We start from the raw sequence: 22,206 nt of genomic DNA on the forward strand, positions 1-22,206 counted from the left end.
ATGGTAACATGGTAAAGGCTAATACACTTTCGGACATTGGAAATTGAATGTTTTATCTGATAATGGGTTTGGATTAAATGTGAGGGCATCACAGAAATCCGCAATACACTCAGTGTTAAACATGTGTATGGGCACCAACGTTTCTCACAACCCATTAAAAAGTCATGGTTGTCAAACTGAACCAGAGATGTTGAATGGTGGCTCTTGAGGAAATGTCAGTGATCACTAAAATCATTTAGGTACATTTCATAGGAGCCATAAATGTCTGGACCAAATGTTTTGTCAATTCATCTGGTAGATGTTAACATATTTAATTCATAATGAATACATTTGACTTGCTGCTCGGGCAACATAAAGAGTCAGGGCATGTTCATTTATTTGTGTGGCAGTCTATATTTATTGAGATAATTTACTGTTGACAAAGGTGGTAGGCCAACGGACCAAAAATTCCAGTCCTAGCCAAAATACTAGTTTGGCTAAGAATAGTTGGAATAGGTTATTTTATTTTTTAAGATTATTTTGGGGTTTTCTAGATGAGGATTTTGCAGCCTACAGCCTACTAATGTTGTTTCCCGCTTTAAGTAGACACAATGAAGCAACAGCTCTCTAAAGAAAGATCGTTTTAAGTTTCTACGATGCCACTTTATGTACTCTAGGGCAATTTTCCCTGTTCATACTACTTGCAAACAGCCTTAGAACAATATGTTTAAATGTAGTGGTGGATTAACTTTAAATATGAAATCATGTGTAATGTGAGCCAAGTAAGTGAACACAGAAAGGAATTTCTCCATGTGTGATTTATTTAAGAAAATGTGTTTCTTACATGACTGAATTGCAGTATTTAGCCCTAAGTATTTTTTTTTACAACTCTAGTACAAGTCTATTCACAGGACCCACTTAACAGAAACATACATTTTCATGTGGGCCTTCTAATTACAAAAATCCCTTGTGTGTCTCCAAAAATGAAATAAAAATTGAGATTGATGACTGAGAGATAAATAGATAAATACACAATAATCAAATCAAACTCAATCAGCCAATAAATAAATAGAAGAATAAATAACATTCAAAACATCTTTGGCCAAACTCGGGCCACTTCACTGTCCCCACAGACTTGACATTGGTCTTGGTAAATGCCTCAGCCAGTCAGAGGACAGGATGCTGACTGAATAAGCTTAACCTGTGGGGTTGTAAGGATCGACACTGGATATGTGGCATGACATAGTAAGTGAAAGAACAATTCTATTGAGGCACTTTTAAGGATGTTCTAGGGAATGACAACATTCCCGTGTGTATGCTTATTCCCCAAGAGGAAACAAAACGTAAGACGAGAACATTCAATTGAAAGGTAATTGAATGGCTGCTTGGCTCATCTAATCATGTTTCCTTATGTTCCCTCATTTTTTTCTTTTTTTTACAATTTTGGGACCGAGCATGGTAAAGTATCACATAAAATAGAAAACGGTGAGCTGGAAAAAAGATGAAAACGGATAACATGGGAGAAAAACAATGGTAAAACGTGTGTGTGTGTGTGTGTGTGTGTGTGTGTGTGTGTGTGTGTGTGTGTGTGTGTGTCGCCCACCAAAAGAACATTGTTACATATTTGCTTTTCGAGTCTGTGAAAAACATCAATGTGTGTTCTCCGTGGTGGTTGAGTCCGAATGAGTTTCTGACTGTTCCCCAAATATCCCTGCTAGTTTCTTAAAGCGGGGGCCCCAGTCATTGAGGTAATCATAGTCCTCCTCAAGGTCTCTGGCGAGGGACTCGATGGAGCTTAGCGACTCGGCCACAGAGCCGTCGCCCTCGTATGCGTATGTGGCCAGGGAGTCATAGGGCGGTGCCGAGTTGTCCAAGTCGTGCTCTTTCAAACGCTGGTTGATGAAATCTCGGATGTCGGCGCTGTCCTGAGAGACAGGCGGCCTGGGACCTCTCTTCATCTCAGGTTTGACGTCCCTGCGGAACAGGTTCTCTTTGACAACCTTAGGATTGCGAAGTGTCCCCATGTCAAATGCGTGCGTGTCCTCCTCTCCCCCTCCTTCGTCGTCATAGTGGATCACATTATCCCGGATGTCCTCCTTGGATGACATGAGTGTTTCCTTTTTCTTTTGCCGTCTCAAGCCCACATAGAGGACCACGATTACTGGGGGAACAAATTGAATGCAGAATTACATGTTAGACTAATGTCCACACATCCATATGACTCAGCCTTAAACACATTTTCTGTCAGGAAAAAAGAGAATTTCAAGATGCCAAGATGTGATTTTTCTTTTTCTTTTTTAGCTATGTTAGCATGATGGCTATAGGTATGGCAATGCTGGTTGGTCGGTTGGTAGGTCCAACCCTTCTGTCCAGCATTTTTTTCTTTAGTCAGACAATTTTAGGATGGAATGCCATGGAATTTGATACAGATATTCATGTCCCCCCTCAGCATGAGTTTTAATGACTTGGACATTTCAACTAGCACCACCAGCAGGACTTAATGTTATTTTGGCAAACACTTTGGTTTATGGCCTATTATCTGTTAAACTAATCACCTTCCCATCAGCCTCAGCACTACACTGTAACATTACCCGGTCTGCCTACTTCTACCTATGAAACATCAATCGCCTCAACCCCTCCCTTACCACCCACGCTGCTGCCATCCGTGTCCACAGTCTCATTAATTCAGGTCCGGATTACTGTAACTCTCTGCTCTTGGGTCTCCCTCACCATTCACAACTCAAAACACATCTGTTTAAAACTGCCTATTCCACTTAAATGTCTATTGCTATGCCTTTTTCTGTTTTTGTAATTGTTGTACACTATTTTTTGCTGTTTTAAAAATGTCTTATGTATCCCTGTACTGTGTGTTTGAGTGCCAAGAAAGGTGCCTCTAACTTAAATGTAATTTTTTATTATTATTTTTGTGTTGATGATTAGCATGCTTACAAACCGGCACTGTCAATGTGAATTAGAATACTGATGTTGACACAGCCTCAAAATACTCCACTGTAGCTGATGAGTTCCGGTATTTTAGATGGTCTGGTTTACATGTAACCTACAGTATGTATTAGCGGAATTGCAAGGATGTAGGGAAATCCTGCCTGACACTGAGATAAAGAAAGATAAATCCATTTAAACTATCACCAGTTACCTTGACATCTAAAACAGTTTTCACCCACCTTTGGCCCAGTATGACCTGCAAATCGATGCCTTCTGTGAATAATGTGGGATGGCAGCGTTACATACTTAGAATAAATAGCACAAGAACTGTAAGCACTGTTGGAAAAATACCGCTGAGAGTAGACCCAAAGCACACTGTTTACTATTTTATCATGCAACCCTTCAGAGGTTGCTTGAGGTTCTGCACATGTTACATACTGTATTGCCACAGTGTGCTTTTCAATACATAATGTTACAATACAGTTACTGCTCTCCCTTTCCTCTTTCAGTGCAATCTGTCTCCCTCTGTGTCCCTCTCTCTGCTCTGGGAAATATGCAGGGTTTCTAATATACAGTCGCATCTAGGCAGAAGAGCAATGGCCAGGATAAAACTGGAATCATTCAGGTGAAAGAGTCCAATAAATACATGAAAGTATACTTAAGTAGGTCTCTTCCTTTCATCCTTGCTGTATCACGTTTCTTTTCAGCCTCCCTTAACACCCAAGCGGTTTTATCTACCTGTGTATAGTGTGCCAGCTCCCCCCAGTGGCACCTACATATACTTCAACAACAGTAAGCTATTGTAGGACACAGCGGTTGGATGCAGCTTGTCACTGGGTGCAGTCAATCCACATCAGTTTGGAAGAGACAGCAATGCAGATGAAAGTCTCTGCACCGTTCGGTTTAATTTACCTCATCATTCCTTCGCACAGGACAACTGGGTCATCCTGACAAATCCTGCACAGGAACTAAGTGGCTCTATGGAAATGTTCTCGGTGTGAGTTCTGATTTTCTCTGCCACTTTCCTTCTTAGGGACAGCATGGGAGTTTGGCGTCAGCCTCAGCCTTGGGGGCGAGTCGACTTGGAGCCTTTGAAGACATTCCTCTCACATGCAGTGAACACACCAACACTATAGCACACCACACACACCACACCACAACTATGTGCTTTTATGTTCCCTCACATGTAAAACAATGAAATCTAAGCATATTTTGTTACATGAACGCATTAATGAAGGTAATGGAAATGATTTATAATGAGGCTTAGCATGACTTGATGTAAATACAGCTCAATTCAGAGGTCATGGCCACCCTTGACTTCCACTGTAAAATACGAATATCTTTAACAACGACCATCCCCATATTCATAATTCAGGAAATGATCCCATAAACCTACATTTACTTCCTCCCTGCTATGTAGATGAGTTTGGACATTAATAGAAGAGAATTAAGGAGGAGTTTTACAACAATGACCTTGCGGAGAGTGTAAAAGCTGTAGCCTGCGAAGCAGCCACAGGCCAGCAAGATTGGATTTAGTTTATAGAGCCAAGAGTCCCTCCCTCTACTCTTGAACGACTCATTGAATGACCAAATTCATATGCGTTCTATAATTAACTGCGGACATTCCTGGAGAGATGCCAGACCAAGTGTTACGGTCAGCTCAGCAAGTTTGGATTCAGGTGTTGTCAAAACTGGCATAAAATTGATATAGATCTAGCCGTGTGGATTTGTATATTTAGGTGTTCAGGTGAGCTTAGTGCAGTCTTTTACTACGCAAGACCACTTTTTAAAGGTCTTACCTTGGAATCGACTGCATTTTTTGTCAGTCTTGTCTCGTCTCATATAAAGAGTACTTTGGATTTTAGTTCAAGACCGGTCAAGACCACAACTGCCTTTTGATTATTTTATTAGGGCATTTCTCATGTTACACTTATGGCAATAAAATAGGTGAATGAAGAACAATCTCAATTGGTTTTCTGTGGGTGTTTTTTCATGGGACTGTAAATCTTTCAGATCAATTTGAGGAGTGCCTATGATTAGCATTTTCCACATTTTATCGGGTCATGCAGTGTGGGACTCGCACTGGTCTGGTCTTGACTTGGTCTTGCCCTGTTTTGGTGTTGACTCTGCCTCAACCCCTCTTGATCTTGGTCTCGGTCTCGATACACTCTGGTCTCGGTCTCGAAACACTCTGGTCTTGGTGATGACTTGCTCTTGGTTAAGGTGGTCTTGCCCACAACACTGGCTCAGTGTCTTACTTTGACTTAACTTTGACATCACAAGCCAATCAATACCTAAAAACTGCACCGGGGAGAGATTTCAAATCTAAATTATACCTGTCAATTATGAAGACGTTGAGACAACACCCCCATGGTGGTTTGGAGAAAGAAGTAGTATGGACACTTAATTTAACAAGGTTATTAAAGTTATGCTCATACTGTACATTTACTTATTAACTTGAAACAAAGATTAAATCACAAGCAAAGGTTAACCACTTGTCATGTTTTTCTCTAATACCAACAACTAATGATAATTCAAAAAAGCTTACAGCTCACTGAGATAAATGTAATCCTAATTTCTGGAAGATAAAAGATGTATTATAATCTTAAACCCAGTTGAAGCTGCCAAAGTAGGGCTGTAGCATAAGGCAATATATATAACAGCTCCTTGTTTCCTGTTTGATTATCAAGGATGCAAAGCTATAATGAAGAATCTTTACAAGCCATAAAACAACAGGTCTCACCTAACAGGATGATGATACAGAGAAGGATGGCGATCAGAGCTCCAGTGCTGAGACCCACGGGGAGAAAGATGGCCTCAGCGCTGCAAGTCAGCAGAGAACCGTCTGCTTCACAGCCACATACGCGGATGGTCAGGGTGCCGGTGCTGCTCTTAGGAGGGTAGCCATTATCGTCGATCACCACGGGAAGGAAATAGATCTCCTGCAAACGCCGTCTAAAGCCACTTCGCTTTGTCACAATTCCAGCTGTGTTGTCTAGAGGGAGGGCAAACATCAAAAAGAAATCTTCAAAACAGCCGTTGAGCTTTTGCGAGGGTATGCAGTCTTAGATTAGAAGAGCATGGGGAGGCCTGAAGTAGTGCAGCAAGTGCTTTTTCCTTGATCTATAAAAGTTAGACCGTGTTCTGACCAAAGTAACAAAAAAAGAAAAGGGTTCCACCCAGTATAACCTCATATCAATCAGCCAATCCTTTAAGCTACATTACAAGTCTGGAGGTCCAAGTTTGAGAAAGATAAAACTTTTCAATGTCTGATAACTCTTCATGTTTGATATTGAATCTTCCACAAATGTGCCTCTCAGAATGTGATGAGAATCTGCAACGTATCAAAGAGTTGTCTTATCAAAAGCTCTCACCATTTTACACCGCTTTCCATAAAAGCGGACAGCGTCTAACTGCACCCAAGTACATCCTTCCCTGAAACACTGCAAAGCGTTTTTCTATCTACCTGCACTGTGGGAACTATTGGAATCGGTTGTGATGTTGTTATCTCTGAGTGCAGGCAGCATCACTCCAGAGAAACAACAGATTAAAAATTAGAGATAAAAATAAGAAATACATGTAAATTCACAAAGGGAACAACCCGGGAAGACAGCAGTAGATGTGAGAATGGGGGAGTGGGGTCGACAACATATACATCGAGAAGGGAACGTGTCACGTTGGACCTGCCGGGTTCTGTCTGCTACAGCCAGACTGTCTGACCCCTGTCAAGTCCGGTTTGTCCCGCGGACGAAGCCTGGCACTTTTTCTTGACAGGAGGTCAGGCATTTTAGCACACCTTGCATGTGTGCACAACTGTGATTTTGCATGTGCTCTCTCTCTCTCTCTCTTTCTCTCTCTCTGTCTCTACCTCTTTTGCCGAGCCTGTCCACGGTGCCTGTGGAGTTTGTGTTTCCTTGTCCCTGCCTATCAGATCGCACTCTGTATCTGGAGAGTGTGTGCGTGCAGGGCCTCTGGCAGCCAGGAAACTGCAAGACTGTGTGTCCAAAAGGTAAAAACTGGATCAGAGGTTCAGACCTGGGCTTGTCAAGGATAGTGAATGCATTCGTCTCCCTGGCCTCATCCTGCCATGTCCCACTTTTCATTACCCGTCTTCCTGGTCGGACTTCAAAGGGCTCAGTCAGTGCGCGCTGCTGAGTGTCATATATGCCCTTATCATAAGACAACGTCTGACTTCATGCGATACACTCGTATAAGCTCAGAGAAACACACTTTTTGAATAGCAAATGATTTTTCTTGAGAGGGGGGGTTGTCCTCATTCCAATCTAATTGCATGCAGAGATTGGACGGCGGCTGTTAAGACGTAATCAATAATGCTTCTACTTGTTTTTGTGCCCCCAAATTCAACTATTATTAATATACTATGTAAGGGACAACGCACAGCGAGCGGTCGTTATTGCAAAATAAATCCCAACAGGATGATGCAGGGCCCTGGTGCTAAGCAGCTATTACCCAAGTGCTTACTAAAGAAATCAATAATTTGAGACATAAATATTATTTATAAATGATTTCTTCTCTAGAGTCTATGATCAGAACTGCTATAGCAGTTATTCAGTGGTTTGCTATTCAGATATAACGTATAATGCACAATGCTGCTATTTCACCAATCAGAATTGAGTTTTCAACAAAGCCATCTCATAAAGTTGATACTTTTTTTGATTAGAAAGGCCACTTTCCATTTCATTTACAAACAGTTCACAGTTGTTTGTTGTCTTCAGCTTTTATTTCAAATAAAGTAAGTTTCTTTACCATCTGCTGTCTTTCTAAGAAACTGCACTCAACTGCAGGCATCATTTCTTTATCCCTCACATTGCTTTATTGTAATCTGTCAGGTGTAAATAGCAACTTTTCAATGCTGAGTGATGTGGCTTCCATAGTTACGAAGTTAAAGCTGCATTATTAGGATGTAAGTGTAATTAGGCGACATCTCCTGAGAGAATATAGTTAAAAATCAATCAGCTGTTTCGCACAGTAGTGATTTGCCATGTTGCCAAACAGAGGTGTTGTCAGGAGATACTTACTTCCAAAGTCACGGATGGTAAAATTCTTGTTTTTTAAGTCTTCTTTTGAAGATTTGAAGGAGAACTGTTGTCCAGCTGTTGGCAGATCCTGGTCTTTTGCACTGAAAGTCTGAATCACCTGTTAAAGATGAAAATAAAAAAATATTTTACTTTATTATCAAACAAAAAAGGAAGGCATTCATCTCTCACTTTTAGTTTTACTTTTACCGGCTCATTGGAAACTGGTAACCCTTTTATCTGCAAATTTAGATTTGCCCCTTTGGAAGGTTTTCATTTTCAGTAGTTGTTTCATTGTCAAATGTTTGTTTTGAACAGAAAAGAAAACTCCTACAGTTCAAATTGTTTTTGGCAGAACAAATGTGAAATTATTCAACATTGAACAGAACAGTCAACTAGTCCTGAACTGACTGCACGTCAGACCTGTCAGCGCTCAAACGAGGCAGTCAATTGTTCTCTCGGTAGTTTTGGATACAGTCGCTGGGCACTTGATTTATAACGTTTTCAAAAGTCTGGATCACCTCAACACACCGAGTGATGGATTAAGATAATTCCGACCTGCTAGAGCTTGTTCAAGGGTTAGAGTTAGCTGTTGTTTTATATTGTTCTTATACTACAGTACATCTTCTCAGAGCACAGGGGCCAACGCCAATTGCATTCCCCAAATAACTCACAATAAAACAAGACAAAGACACAATTTCATAAACACCTCCATACATCTACTACAGCGCTTCAACAACCTGGATGACTTACATGTGGAAAATGTGTAAAAGCATTTACTGAAACAAACACTGACTTTTCCACCCCGCTACACACAGACTGCTGATTCAGCCGCCTCTGAATCAGACTGCTGACGGTTTTCTATTTTCTTCTCCCCCCATCCCCGCCCCCCCCAGGCATCTAGGAGCTTGGCCTGAAACCGGCTGTCCTGCCAGCCCATCTGTGCTACCAGTCTGCTCTTCCGTCCGCACACTGGGCTTGACCTGCTGCAGACTTGATGCCTCGGCCCCAGATGCGGGAGTCACCAATCAGCCTCCCGGCCCTGTTACATATCCCCTCGGCAATGTTGCTCTTCCGCTCTTTCTCCTCTCAGTGTTCGGACAAAATTCCCCACAGAGGAATAAACCTGACACCAGGTGGGAGGGGTGCTCTGTGGTATTCCCGATAGCAGCTGTACAATTTGCACTATTGATTTCCAGCGACCAAATTAGCATTGTGATGAATAAATCCAACTTACAATTACTTTCACTTGAATTTTATCAATCAATCTTTTTTGCTTTCAGTAAATAAGTTCTGTCAGTGATAATGGCTAACGTCAGTCAACATTTCCCACAAAAGGATGTCTTTGAAAGATTTATTTTTGCAAGGGTGTCCCGGAGGAAAAACAGTTAAGTCGCATATCACAAAGTCCCAGTTTCCTGTAAGGGAAATTATGCAATTACACACATCATTATGTCTGAATATGTTTCTTACACATAACCCTTGAACCCTACACTAATCCAGATGTCCTACATCTGTACCGCATGTGTAATCAGGAATTTTTCTACTCCATGTAACATTGCTTGAGCAAGCCTTTGCCTGATTGCTCTCGAGAGTGCTACAAATATTGCAAAAGGTTCCTGGGAAAGTGCGTTCATGACAGAAAGTCTGCTTGTGTTAGAATGTAACAACAAGCTACCAGCAGTAACCGTAAATCGAGAATATACTGTTGCCACCGAGGGAAGCAGCCTCATCTTCGGAAATGTCATGCATGGTTTGAACATGACCCCTGGGAGTGCCAGCTAAGAGTTTGGTTCAAAACATTGTCATGAACATGAATATTTTTGTATGATATCGTATGCACACCAAAACCCATAAAATCCTCCAAAATTAGAAGCCCTTTGGCTGTTCACGTGACGCCGGCTGGTCATGTGATGCCGGCTGGCTGCAAGCGCCGTGATGCGGAGTGGCGGTTGCTGCAGACCTTCATTGTGTCAGGGGTAGTTGTTGGTTCAGTTACCCAAAAACAGGTGACTTTGAGCCAGGTACAAAGCACATCGAGCTGCAGGTCGATTTGGCGGACATTACGGTTAAATTTAGTCCACAAAATATGAGTGTTTTTGATTGAAACACACCTAAGAAACACATATTTCCCAGGAAGCAAACTCCACTCCCAGGTTTGGAAGTCCTGTATGTAATGTTTGCAACACAACTGAAGGGTGTTGTTGACAGTAATGGCAGATCATTCGGAATACAATCTCCTATTTTATGAAACTAGTTCACCAAAACGTGTTTCTGAAAACAACATTCCTCTACTTCTATGGATAGTCGCGTCACGTTCAAGAGATTAATTTGCATAAAGACGGGCATCGGCCAGCTTTTTTGACACGCAGCATTTGCAAATGCAGCGCCGCCTTCCCAGGATACTTTGCATGCGTGTTAAAGTCACTTGATGTCACCCATAGGAATAAAGTAATTTCCCATTGTGGGAAGAATAAAATATACATTATTATTTTTATTATTATTATTACTATTAAAGTGGAGCGCCCTACCTTTCCTTGATCATAAGTGGAACTGTGGCTGCTGTAACTGCTGGGTGCTATTACATGTTGTATGGCTCTAAGTGTATTCTGCTTTTGCTCTTAGCTGCATTGTAAATTAAGCTAGATAAGAGCGCCAGCTAAATGCTGTAAATGTAAATGTGATTATTCCACCATAGAAAACTTATTCTGTGGGTTAGCATTTCAATGTGGCACTATAAAAAGCCTGTAAAAGGAAAGACATTAAAGAGCGAGGAACACATAATAGAACTGGCTGTCCTAAGTATATAATACAAACTCCGGAGTAGTAAATATTCTTTATGGTTGCTTTTTCTCATTTCACACTTGGCCAGTTGACCAGTCAGGACTCTGAGTCTAATAAATAATAAAATAAGATATGCTGTATTACTTTGCCTTAGCCATTTGTTTATGCAAATCTCAGTTTTAAGGCCTTAGGCCACATTCTTTCCTGCTCCTACCCACATTTAAATCAAAATAGGCAGTTGCTTTTCTTGATTGGCTGTGTCCTGGTTACAGATGAATTTCCATGGGAGGTTGTGCCACAGCGTGAGAAACTCCAAAACAAGCGGTTTGTATAACTTTCCAGCGGTGTTAGTGCACACAACCATCTATGGAGAAGTGTGATGGATTTTTACACGAGATGATGTGCAATTCTTTATCATCCACCAGCTGTCCATAACACCTGGTGGAATCATGCTGTGGAAAGAGTGGAAAAAAGTGCATATTCTGCACAAAAGGGCAAGGGAGGGTTGAGGGAAACCGGAAGAGATTAAAGCAAGGGAGTAAGGAAGAGAAGAGAAGATGCCTTTTGTATAGAGGGCATCTATTGCATGATGATTCCAGCTGATATGAACAGAAGGCGGTGGCTGCCTAGCTGTCTGCACTTGTTTTCTGCCTTTTTTAAATTTTCTCTTTTTGTCTACTTTTTTTACGTTTGACAAGTATTTGGCAGAGAACTGTGCAATCATATGGGATCCCAGCAGCTAAAGGACTGAAGGAAAAATACATTTTCAGGGTCCTTAAGAAAAATGCTAAATAGTAATGGTAATAGTAATGGCCTCGACCCTATTCCTAAGTGTCTGAAAGCCTGAAAACATGTCAGAAATCACAGCCAACTTCATGTTCGGAAGACAGTGATGCCTTGGAATGCGGGGCACAGCCGTTGTTTTGATTGCAACAGGCCTGAGGACCAGTGAAAACATCCTCAATGTGATGAGGAGTCTACAGCAATTTGATAGACTGCCAAAGAAGCTGTTCCCTCAGAACGCTAACTGCATATAGATGCTGGTTAATGGGCTAATTTACAGGCACAGGTGGTTCACCATGCGCACAGGCAAATTCTCCACTGCATTTCAAATAGATCATCTGAAATGTACTCTAGGTTGCTGATATGCAAAGCGCTGCTGTTCTTTATGATTGCTTCTCCTACTGAATTGAACTCTACGACACAATCAGCTCAAGATTTAGATTCATGTTCTGTGTTGAAGGGTTCTCTGCAAACTCTGTTGAAATGAAAGATTTTATTCAAGTCACCTTGAGTATAATGCTGGAAATCAACCTTCTGTTAGGTATGAACGTGTGAGTTAAATGTGTGTATTTACTACAGCAATAGGGTGCTTCAAAAAGCAGAAATACCAATAAACTGTATCTCCACGCACCTTCAATTCTGTGTGTATTTCTGCCTAAGTGTAAACATTGACTCTTTGCCAGCGTTTATAGAAGTCCACACCTTTCAGATTCAATTTAATACTTTTAAGAGGACAGACAACACACAGGTTGTCAACTCACTGAAAAACAGACACATCTTATCAAAAGAAAATTTGCTGTGTTAAATGCCACAAACGCATCATGTGTGCACAGAAAGAGTCAGGGAAGAGAGGAAATGTGAAAGTACCTGTCCCACTTTGGCATTTTCACACACAAAGGTCTCATGTGGACTGGAGAGTTCCGGTGTGAACTCGTTGATGTCCAGCACATGGACGGTGACGGCCACCCGACTGCTCAGAACTGGACTATCTGGAGAAGAAAACACAACATGGAAGTGTTTAAATAAAGCACAAATGTGCACACTGTTTCATGAATGCAGAACAAAATGAAACATGGGTGGGTTTTTTTTAACAGCACTGACATCAAGTGGATACCGAAAGTACTACCATCATATGATGAGCCAAAGCATAAATGTTTATCAGTAGGATAGTCAAGTGGTTAAAGAGGTTGTCATGCCTGAATGTCCAGTCAGAGTGTCCTCGAGCAGATGCTATCTGCTCGCCTACTGCAAGTCGCTCTTGGTTAAATGTGTCTGCTGGAAAACCCTTGATGTGTCTGGGACATGTTGATGCATAACTTGCACCCTTGTGCTGTTGTTTTATGGGGCTTTTGATTGATGATGTGATGGTGAATTAAATAAAAACACAATAAACGCAACCCACGCGCTGCCTGCAAATAAAGCATGCCTCGCATTAAGGAATATGGCTCTACAGAGAGAAGAGAAGATTTTTTTTTCCTCAGGTTCTATTATGGGTTTTAGCCATAAGATGTGCAGCCCGTATTAATTATAGTGTGGAAGCCCCCTTGAGAGGGACCAACTTGAATCCAGGGTTGTTTGTTACAATGTGTCCTCACGGCAGGGGCACAATGGGGAAATGTTCTTTTTGTGTGAAAGCTCAAGTAAGGTAAACTTTATGGATTTGATGTGGGAATAGGCTTTGCTCTGCAGTAGGAGGCTTAAGTTTGTGTGTAGGTGGGTGGTTTAGAAGAATGCAGAGGGGGGGGATCTGTAGAGTCGTCTCAAGGGGATTGGAGATGCAGCCGCAGCTCAGTTAGTAACCTGTCTCTGACCTTGACGGAAAAAGCAATCTTCCCACTGAAGTAAAAATGACACAGAGCATGGAATTTGCTGCTTTGCACTGACTGAACTACCAACAATGATGCTCAGCCCGCAAAAATACTGATCTTTTCTGTAATTGAGGTGAATTCTTTGGCCTCTCAAAAGTTTGAACAACTTCATATTTTCTAGATCAACAAAATCTGTCAAATTTCACTTTGAAGTCCAAGGCTTAAGGGTTTATCGTTCCCCCTCATCTCATCTCAAAAACCCCATCTCCATAACTGTTGACTGCTTCCCAATATTTCATCAGCGATATATTGTTCAGCCCACTAGATGGAGCAATGGTATAGTGATTAAATTCAAATCTAACTTGTGTCAGCATTTCAGCCCAATAAGAAACACTCTATTTATTTTATTGCAACAGAATTCTGTGTTGCTACAGAATGCTTGATCGGTCAGCCATAAAAGTTGCCTGCTTTACACTTCTTTGCTACTGGGTATTACTTTTTGATTAGGCTAATTTTAACAAAAAACTAATCAACCAAGCAACCAACCAATTAACCATATATCTATAAAAATGTGCTGCTAAACAGAGATATAAAGAATCCTTTAAGTTAGCAATCTTATGAAAGTGCAATTGTGGACCGAAGTAAGCAAGCTCACAACACAAACTCCATGGTAAGTGTGAAACTACACTCAATCTCTGTAGATAGATAATGTGTGCTTCTTCAATGCATCCAGTCAAGGTTATTATTGCATTTAATAGATCCTCCCCTCGCTTTGACTTTTAGAAAATTGCCACTGGGCTTAAAAGCCAAAAAGCAAACCGTTAATCTAACCCTGGCTCTTATTTAGCAGTGCTTCTGCTGTGCACTGTGTCTCAGGAGAGCAGCAGAGACTGTTCTCATTTTGCTGCATGACTGCAGTGTCTAGCAACGACCGGACAGATCTCTGAGGCTTTCTCAGAACAGTCTGCAACTCAGGTGTTGTGCTAATCATTGAAGAGAAAAAAGGTCATTTTATTTCAAGGAAAATGTCATCTGACAACTCATCTGGTTGGACATTTTCCTCCGGGTCATGGTAATGGCAAATAAAAGGTGTGGGTGGATAAATGTTAAGAAGCATTAGCAGTAAGGGCACACTGTAGATGCAGATGCAGGTCAAATATGGAGGTCTGCAACAATTTATTGAAAGCCTGCTATGCAGGGCCGACTGAGGCTGCTCGAGACTGTAGAAAAGTCAGAGCATCTTTTCTTTCTGTGCATGACCTCTCCTCCCACAATCCATAGTTACTGTGGGTTTTGAATGCATTTTGCTTCATTGTTTATTGCTGGCCTTAGTGGTTTGAAACCAGAATTACAGAGTGACGGCAACATCCCAACGATGATAATAGAATGCATCTCAGAGGAGCCGTTACAGCTATTCAATACTCAGAACACAACGTTCTGCCAAATTTCACACAAGGTTAAAAACAGATTGGAACTCCCCTCAAGTTGGGACACAAACTCAGGGGTGCTGGGTGTTATCTCAATCCCTATATGGCACCAGTGCAACCACTATTAATTTGTTTTCCCCCAGGCTTTGGATGTGAATTTTTTTTCTTTTCTTTCTTGTTGTAAATATCTCTAGAGGGTAAACAGAGAGGGCAGAGACCTGAATAAGAGGCTGACTTGGTGTGAGGTGATAAGAAAGGAGTGAAACACATGTGGGCGAGGGCAAGATGTGCTACTGTACTGCTGGTACGCATTGTGCATACATGTTGTGTTTATGTTATATATCTCTGTTATTAGGGTTAGGGTTAGTGCCCTCACCAGGCAGTGACAGTGTTGTTTTCTGTGAAATACTGATGTTAGTGAGTATTCTCAGCACTGTTTGGAGCGGTTAAATAAACCGCTTAATACAAGAACTTTAGCCTTGTCTCCGACTGGTAGTGGAACCAGACAGTGAACATGTGTATATAGAACTTTGAATAAATGGATCGGTGAATCCAAAATTGCACAGCGCACTGAACATTGGGTACATATTATCCACAAAAAAACATCTGAAACAAGTTTGCCCAACAGTGGCAAATTTATATATATATTTAGATAGAGCTATATTGGTTTTGTTGAAAGTCCCTACATATTTGACTTTATTATTTTGCTCATGTGTGATACTATGAATGGGACAATGTGTGCATGTGTGTTTCTTTGTGACTGGCGGTGGGTTGCTACTTGTTTCTTGAGTCAGGTATCGTAAACTAAACATGTGACACCCTGGTACTGTAAAACCACTGTCTTCCTCCAACTCCCTCCTTCAACCACCCTATATCCTTTCAGTCTACCTCATCTTCAAGTTCCTTGACATTTATGCACAAAAGCCACACAAGAAGCACACACACACACACACACAGACAGACACACACACACACACACACATTGAAAACAGAATTAGCATGTCACTGCCGTGACCTTGAGGGGAAGTGACTAATATCAGTTTCCAAGGCGACAATGACTCCAGTTTTAACAGCCCATATTTCACAGTCTGCCCTAATGAATATACAGCGTGTGTAATTTTGATTGAGCACCAGCCTGCCTCTGGGATAATGACTTTGACGGTTCTTAGCAGATTTGATGACTTGATGACGATGGATTTGCTTATTTATCCGGAAATTTGCTCCACTTCCTTCATAAAAACATAATTAGCTTGATGACATATCTTAAAACCACAGCTCCGCATTGGCTCCCTTTTTTCACAACGTGGTGTGACGCCCGCTGCATCTGCTCGCTTTAAAACTCCAGAAAGGTTCAAATTTTACTGGGGTGTAAGTAAAAGTTGACTCTGGCAGGAAAAGCTCCCTCCAGATGCCAATGTCATCAAATGTGTTGAAAAAAAATAAGATAGTTAAAAATGAAAACTGAGTTGAGGAGGCTATGCTGGAGGAGACAATGTCCTGAAGATACATCCCTCCGGGAGAGCCATCATGGTTTATATTCACCATAAACCTTTCCAGCAAAATGGGAATGAGTATTGACTTGAGTAAAAGTGTGTTAAATCCTTCGCACAGATTATGGCCGTGGAAGGACGACGGCACCTGCATGACTCACAATCGATCTTGATGTCATACTTACTAAGTTTGGTCGCCACGATGGAGATATTGTGCTGGGCGATGCTCTCTCTGTCAAGGAGTTCGTTTGTTGAAATGGTTCCCTCCACTGGATCAATGTCAAAGTAGCTGTCCAAGTCACTCTTCCAGTCAATGGAATACCTGCAAGAAAATGTTGTTTTAATGGCCTTCATTTCCAACATAAACCAGAGAATTAAACCACAGTGATTTCCCCCTCTGGGCTCATGCATATGAGTTAGGTGTGATATAATGTTGGCGTAGCCTTCATTACTCAATCTGAATGGTCATTTCCAGAAAATGTGCTGAGTACCGCATATACAATCCAATCTTGTAATGGGGCACATGTACTTTGGCCATTGCTGAGCAAACGTTTTTTTCTTCTTGGGAATGTAAATGAATTTTAGGCGCCCACTGAAACCGTATCAATCTCGCACAGCCAATGTAAAACAAAAGGCATAGAATGTTGGTTTGGTGTCTGAGAACAGAGAGTGCAACGTCCTCTCTGAAAAATCGTCTTTGGTCTTGCTTGCCCAGTCGCTGTGAATGCAAACTATGAAATACAAAAAACGATCTGACACCAAAGCACATGCCACCGACAGCGCCATTCATCATGCCTTGTTTTTTGATCTTCAAAGACTATTTTTCATTAATAACTTTGTGATCGTCAGTGGAGGTCCCAGAGGAGAAAATATGTTGTTGTCTTTTATTCTTCTTCACATGGAGGTCAGAGGCTGGGGGTTCAATATCTATCTTGCGGGCACCTCCACACGCCAGATGCTTAATTTCTCATTGGCTTGAGCCTGAACTTTCCACATAATGGATAGCTTCTCTGTCACCATCCTGCCTTTTTTTTCTCATGGTACGCTTGATCTTGAAAGGCTATTTCTCATTAAATTAAATTTTTTTTACACTATAGAATCTCAAACTGGACTTGAGTCATTATTAGAAAGAGGCATAGAATGCATAGAAACGCCCAAGTCTTGTCCCGTATTAGAATGATAGCAAAACCCTTTCAGCAGAATTTTTACAAGCTTTAGTTCCATCAAATTTTCTGTTTCAATTTTGATTTGTCCACCTACTCTCCTTAACTTTGTGGGTTGGTGTGTCACATAGCCTTGAAGTGAACTTGCTCATGTCCAACTAGTTTAGGGTGAGTCTTTTTGATAAATATCACAGCCAAACTCCTATCAAGAGTTCAAAGGATCAATGGTTTACAATTTGTCCTCAGGGCACAAACAATTTTTTGGGGTGCTATTTTTGGACTCAAGCTGCTACTCAAGCATACGTTTCAATGTCCGTGTGGCCCAGTGGTTGGACAGAACCACCTCATACCCACAATATTGCACATGCAATCAAAGAGTAGGGATGTTTTGAAATTTCCTTGAGCAAATAAAAAAACAAAATCAAAACACAAACTTGCAATCTCTAAAGATGAATGGCATTAAAATGTTTTCAGAAAATTCCTTATTCCCGTTATATTTTGTATTCATGTGAGATAGAAAACATCAAAACTCTTTGACTTGTAATTGGTTCAATCTGTGAGTTATCCTCAAGGAGAATAGAGCTCAACAGCTGTGAAAGAAATCACAGATCTAAAGAGTCTACTTCAGTTCAACTCAGTACTGACAACTGCAGATATGAAAATTAATTACAGCGTTATCTCCTACTTTGAACGGCTGTAATGTTAAGTCAGTCCAGAAAAGATTCAACACAATACATAAGGTGATTTAAGACAAAAATAAGGGCCCAATTTGTGTTTATTTTCCACAGCTATTGATTTTTAAAGTTTACAGGTTTGCCGCTGTAAACCCTTTCAGTTTATGTCTTCAGTTTCTTGTGATTTGTGAGACCACCATTTTTTAGACAGAAGCAAAAGTTCAGCCTTTACATCTCGTTCAAACTTTCAGGGAGTTCTTTAGAATCGGCCAACAATGCAGTATTCATGATGCTCTTTTGTTTCCCCAGTTAGAGATAACTCAGCTCTATAGTGCTAAATAGCAGAATCAGTTGAGACCAAAGTCTAAAAGCATAATTCCCTATGCATGATGGGTCATTGAGTGTATTGTTTTCAAGTGAAGAATGCAAGGCTGCTCTCTGATGGCACACACAAATGAACAATGTCAGTTGTGGTATTGATAAATATTTAAAGTGCTGGAGACAAAATGGAGATCGACAGAATAGAGAATACAAGCGTCATGTTGTACAAATCTCCACTTCTTCCATTTCTTTTGTTTTCTCTGTAATAAAATATTCATAATAAAACAACTTCCTGTCCATGCAACAGGTGTTTTTTTATTTTTGCAATCTGTGTTATACTTGAGCGCTACATCTCTGAAGAACCATTACTACAAAAGCAAGTGCCTGAGCAACAGCACTGACTGTGATAGGATTTAAAAGCAAAAGGGTTCTCATACATTTTTAAAAATGCACTTCTTTTGTCTTTGTCAATGACAGTAACATAACACTTGAGTGGTAGATAACAATAGACTGTGTGTGTGTATTTGTGTGTCGGTGGGTTCATAGCAAGACAGAGAGATTGATAAAGAAAAGAAATGACTTGCCTCAAGGATAAATCAGGATTTTAGTCAAACATCAGATCTATAAAACTGATGAGTGATCTTTGAATGTCCCATCTGGTAACTACCAAAAAGAAACCAGCAGCATACAGTACAGTGCCTCGTAAGAGTATTTAGGAGACATTTTGTTACACTATGAATTTAGTTGGTTTACGATTAATGTTTAAGTTCCAGGAAAAACAATTAAAATATAAAAAATTGATTTGATGAATGAGTAAAACAGAAAGAAGGCTTGCTTTAATATTCAGTTTCTGTGCTTCTGTGCATACCAAACTACAGCTTATATTTGTATAGCTAGCAATTTAGATGTATGGTAACTTAACAATTGTTGGTTACACTTTATCTACATAACAGTGACATGTCATGACCGTATCAAAACGCGTCATACAACATTATAAACAAGTCATAAATAGTTATGACTTACCGCTTTTTTAGTAAGTGTCATTCGGTTTTGTCGAGACGAGTTATGGTTATTGTTAGGGTTACGTTTACGGTTCATATATCATGAATGTGTTTATGACAGTGTCATGTCACTCTTATGTGGAAAACTTCGATTAAAGTGTTTTTTCAATGTGTTTTGTGAAAACTTAGCATTAAGTTTCCTGCTAATTCCGGCCTTGTGGTGAAAAGAAAAAAAAACACGGGCAAAGATTTGTCTGTACCGCCACAAAAGTTGCACAAAGAACCCAAAAATTAATCCACTTTAATTTACAGCAACACTAACAGGCAATGTGCACAGTGTTATGTGGTTCCACATCTACACAACACCAAGAATATATACATAATTAACATTAACTAATTATGTTAATCATCCCCATGCACAAAATAAATCTCCACAAAAGTATCCCACTTTACAGAAACTTCAAAGACCTGCATCCAACCACATGGAAACCGTTGGACACTCCATTAAGATTTGTCTTTTTTTCCAAAAATGATAATTTTTTTAAATATGATTTGCAAGAACATAGCCGTTTCTTGAATATGTTAAGCCTCCGTGGATGTCAGCCAAAGGGGATTATCTGCATATAATCCTTAAAATGTTGAAAAGAAAGGTGACACAAGTTTTGTTAAATACGTAATCTCATTAAAACAGGTGCTCTGTAAAATATAAATATGCATCCAACAGGTATGATGCAACAATAAATAAAATACAGAAATCCCTCTGACGCTAAGTTTTTACCCTAAAGAGCTGCAGTTGTAGACATTACTTTTAAGATGACTGCCTCTGCTGCCACAAGCTAAGTTGTTAACCATACGTTACAGGGCAAACTTTTATTTTTTATCCATTACAGTGTAGTAAGTGAATATACACAACATTTAAATGTCATAGAGACTGAACATAGTGAGCGAGTAAAGTTTGATCAGTCATTATCAAAGTAAATTGGGTAATATCTGCACTCAATATCTGCATTTCAGACATCACTCTCATATTAAGAGTGTACATGTCAGGTTCATATAGGGGCCACTAATAACGTTCTAATATTGTCCCAATTACATAACGTCAACCAACCAACACGTCCTGAGCTGCAAAAAAGATGATGCTAGCAGGATTTTACATGACAATGTCAAATGTTCTACATAGATTGATCGGTCTCTTGATGAGTAAAGCTGACAATACTCTCAAGATTAAAGCCATGGTGACATTGATGAATGGAAAATGGAGACATTGATGAATGGATTAGTGTTCTAAAACCTTCAATCACTGGCTGCAGTATCACAGTACTGCTCCTTTTAGGTCTTTTATCCTTGTGGGAGTAAACCAGGGATATTTGGTTTAATAGTAAAGCCCCTACAGATGAAGATGTGCAGTCAGAATCTACTTCATTCACTATCAGTATGTAGTAGATAATACGATCTAGTCTTCGTGAATAATATCAGAATATAAAATGCTTCTTTAAACTCTGGGTCACGCTGACATTCTGTCTTTCGTGTTATCTTGACCCCTATCTGCAACCAAATGAAAATGTGTATTTATCAACCTAAAGAAATGGACTTTACAATTCTTTACAAATTCACTCAATCCTGCCATTTGTGCATTCTAATGCTCCTTTTAGTCAATTTGAATTACATTACTGTGAGATTGGGAATTTGGACATTTTGCTAGCGGCGAATAAAACTAAAACATGTTCACCACTGAACACAATCTTAATATGTCATGACTAAACCAAATATTTGCAAGTGGAGAAAAATGGATAACACCATGCAGATGTTTCTGTCATTTAATCTGATATTTCCACACAAAATGTGCAGCCACTTTGATACATGCATTTCAAACACAACACAATGTACTAAAACTTGTAAAGTGTACCTTGTTTTTAGATAGAAGAGTTTAACTTTACCTGACTGGACTGCTGCTGGCATCTAAATCCTGTGCCGTCACCGCTCCAATGATGGTGCCCGCGGGGGTGTCCTCATACACATCCATCACATAGGAGGGCTTATTGAACACCGGGGGCTCATCCACATCCAAAACGTTAATCTTCACTGTTGCTGTGTCTTTGAAGGCCCCAAAGCTTTGAAATCGTGGATCCAGATGAGCATTGGAGGCATCTACCTTAAAGGTGTATGTCTTCTTGCTTTCGTAGTCCAAGGGCTACAAAAAAAAACACAGAAAAGAATCAGGTAACTCCAGTTTCCAAGTTACTTTTACAGCTATAGTTTATTTGAAATCAGTATCATGCCGTGTCAGCACTCCTGTAGTAATTGTCTTCAGTATTCATTCAGTACGAGCTAAGAACACTTAACTGTTGTAACTGAATATGAGCATCAGTGTTGGCTGCTAGTTTTGGTCTGGCATTTTCAAGTTTTAATGGCTGCCATCTATTGTCGACAACAGCCTCCTCTAATCCAATGAATTTCAGTATTTAGATGATTTCCAATGTTTGTGTTGTCACTCAAAACACATTTGAACAGCATTGTTTCCATAAAGCATTTATCCAATGGCAGTCAAAAGTAGGGTCACTATTTCATGAAAGACCCACTGTAGGCCCTGACCAGGTTAATGTCCACTCCCCCACCCCCCCTCCCCCCCCAATGCGAGTATGTCAAGCTGCGCTGTCTTGGTTTAGCAAAACGATGCCTCTTTGCAGAACAAGAGTTCTCCCAACAACAGCTTCGGGTTCATATGTTCTACCTCCTGAAGCTTCTGACATATCAGCTCAGGGTCAATTAGTCAAAGGCAAGGGGTGAAACCTGCATC

At 40.4% G+C, this 22,206-nt stretch overlaps 1 protein-coding gene and 1 long non-coding RNA gene across 2 annotated transcripts in view; both read right to left on the minus strand.

Annotated features, from left to right (window-relative positions):
* Positions 1–780: 780 nt before the first annotated feature.
* The window catches only part of LOC117938021 (cadherin-12-like), a 94,974-nt gene continuing 73,548 nt past the window's right edge, over positions 781–22,206 (minus strand). Inside the window, exons 7-12 of the mRNA XM_034862341.1 lie at positions 21,347–21,600; positions 16,436–16,572; positions 12,393–12,514; positions 7,962–8,079; positions 5,666–5,917; positions 781–2,140 (exon numbers count right to left, since the gene is read on the minus strand). Of these exons, the coding sequence (XP_034718232.1) occupies positions 1,629–2,140; positions 5,666–5,917; positions 7,962–8,079; positions 12,393–12,514; positions 16,436–16,572; positions 21,347–21,600 (1,395 nt within the window). The 3' untranslated portion in view covers positions 781–1,628. The remainder of the gene's footprint in view (positions 2,141–5,665; positions 5,918–7,961; positions 8,080–12,392; positions 12,515–16,435; positions 16,573–21,346; positions 21,601–22,206) is intronic.
* On the minus strand, positions 4,799–5,311 carry LOC117938022. Its single transcript, XR_004655307.1, has 2 exons — positions 5,091–5,311; positions 4,799–5,019 (listed from the first exon to the last, which is right to left on the minus strand). It is a non-coding gene; the product is annotated as an uncharacterized LOC117938022 (long non-coding RNA).

The sequence above is a fragment of the Etheostoma cragini genome, chromosome 22 (assembly GCF_013103735.1).
Source record: "Etheostoma cragini isolate CJK2018 chromosome 22, CSU_Ecrag_1.0, whole genome shotgun sequence".
Lineage (NCBI taxonomy): Eukaryota > Metazoa > Chordata > Actinopteri > Perciformes > Percidae > Etheostoma > Etheostoma cragini.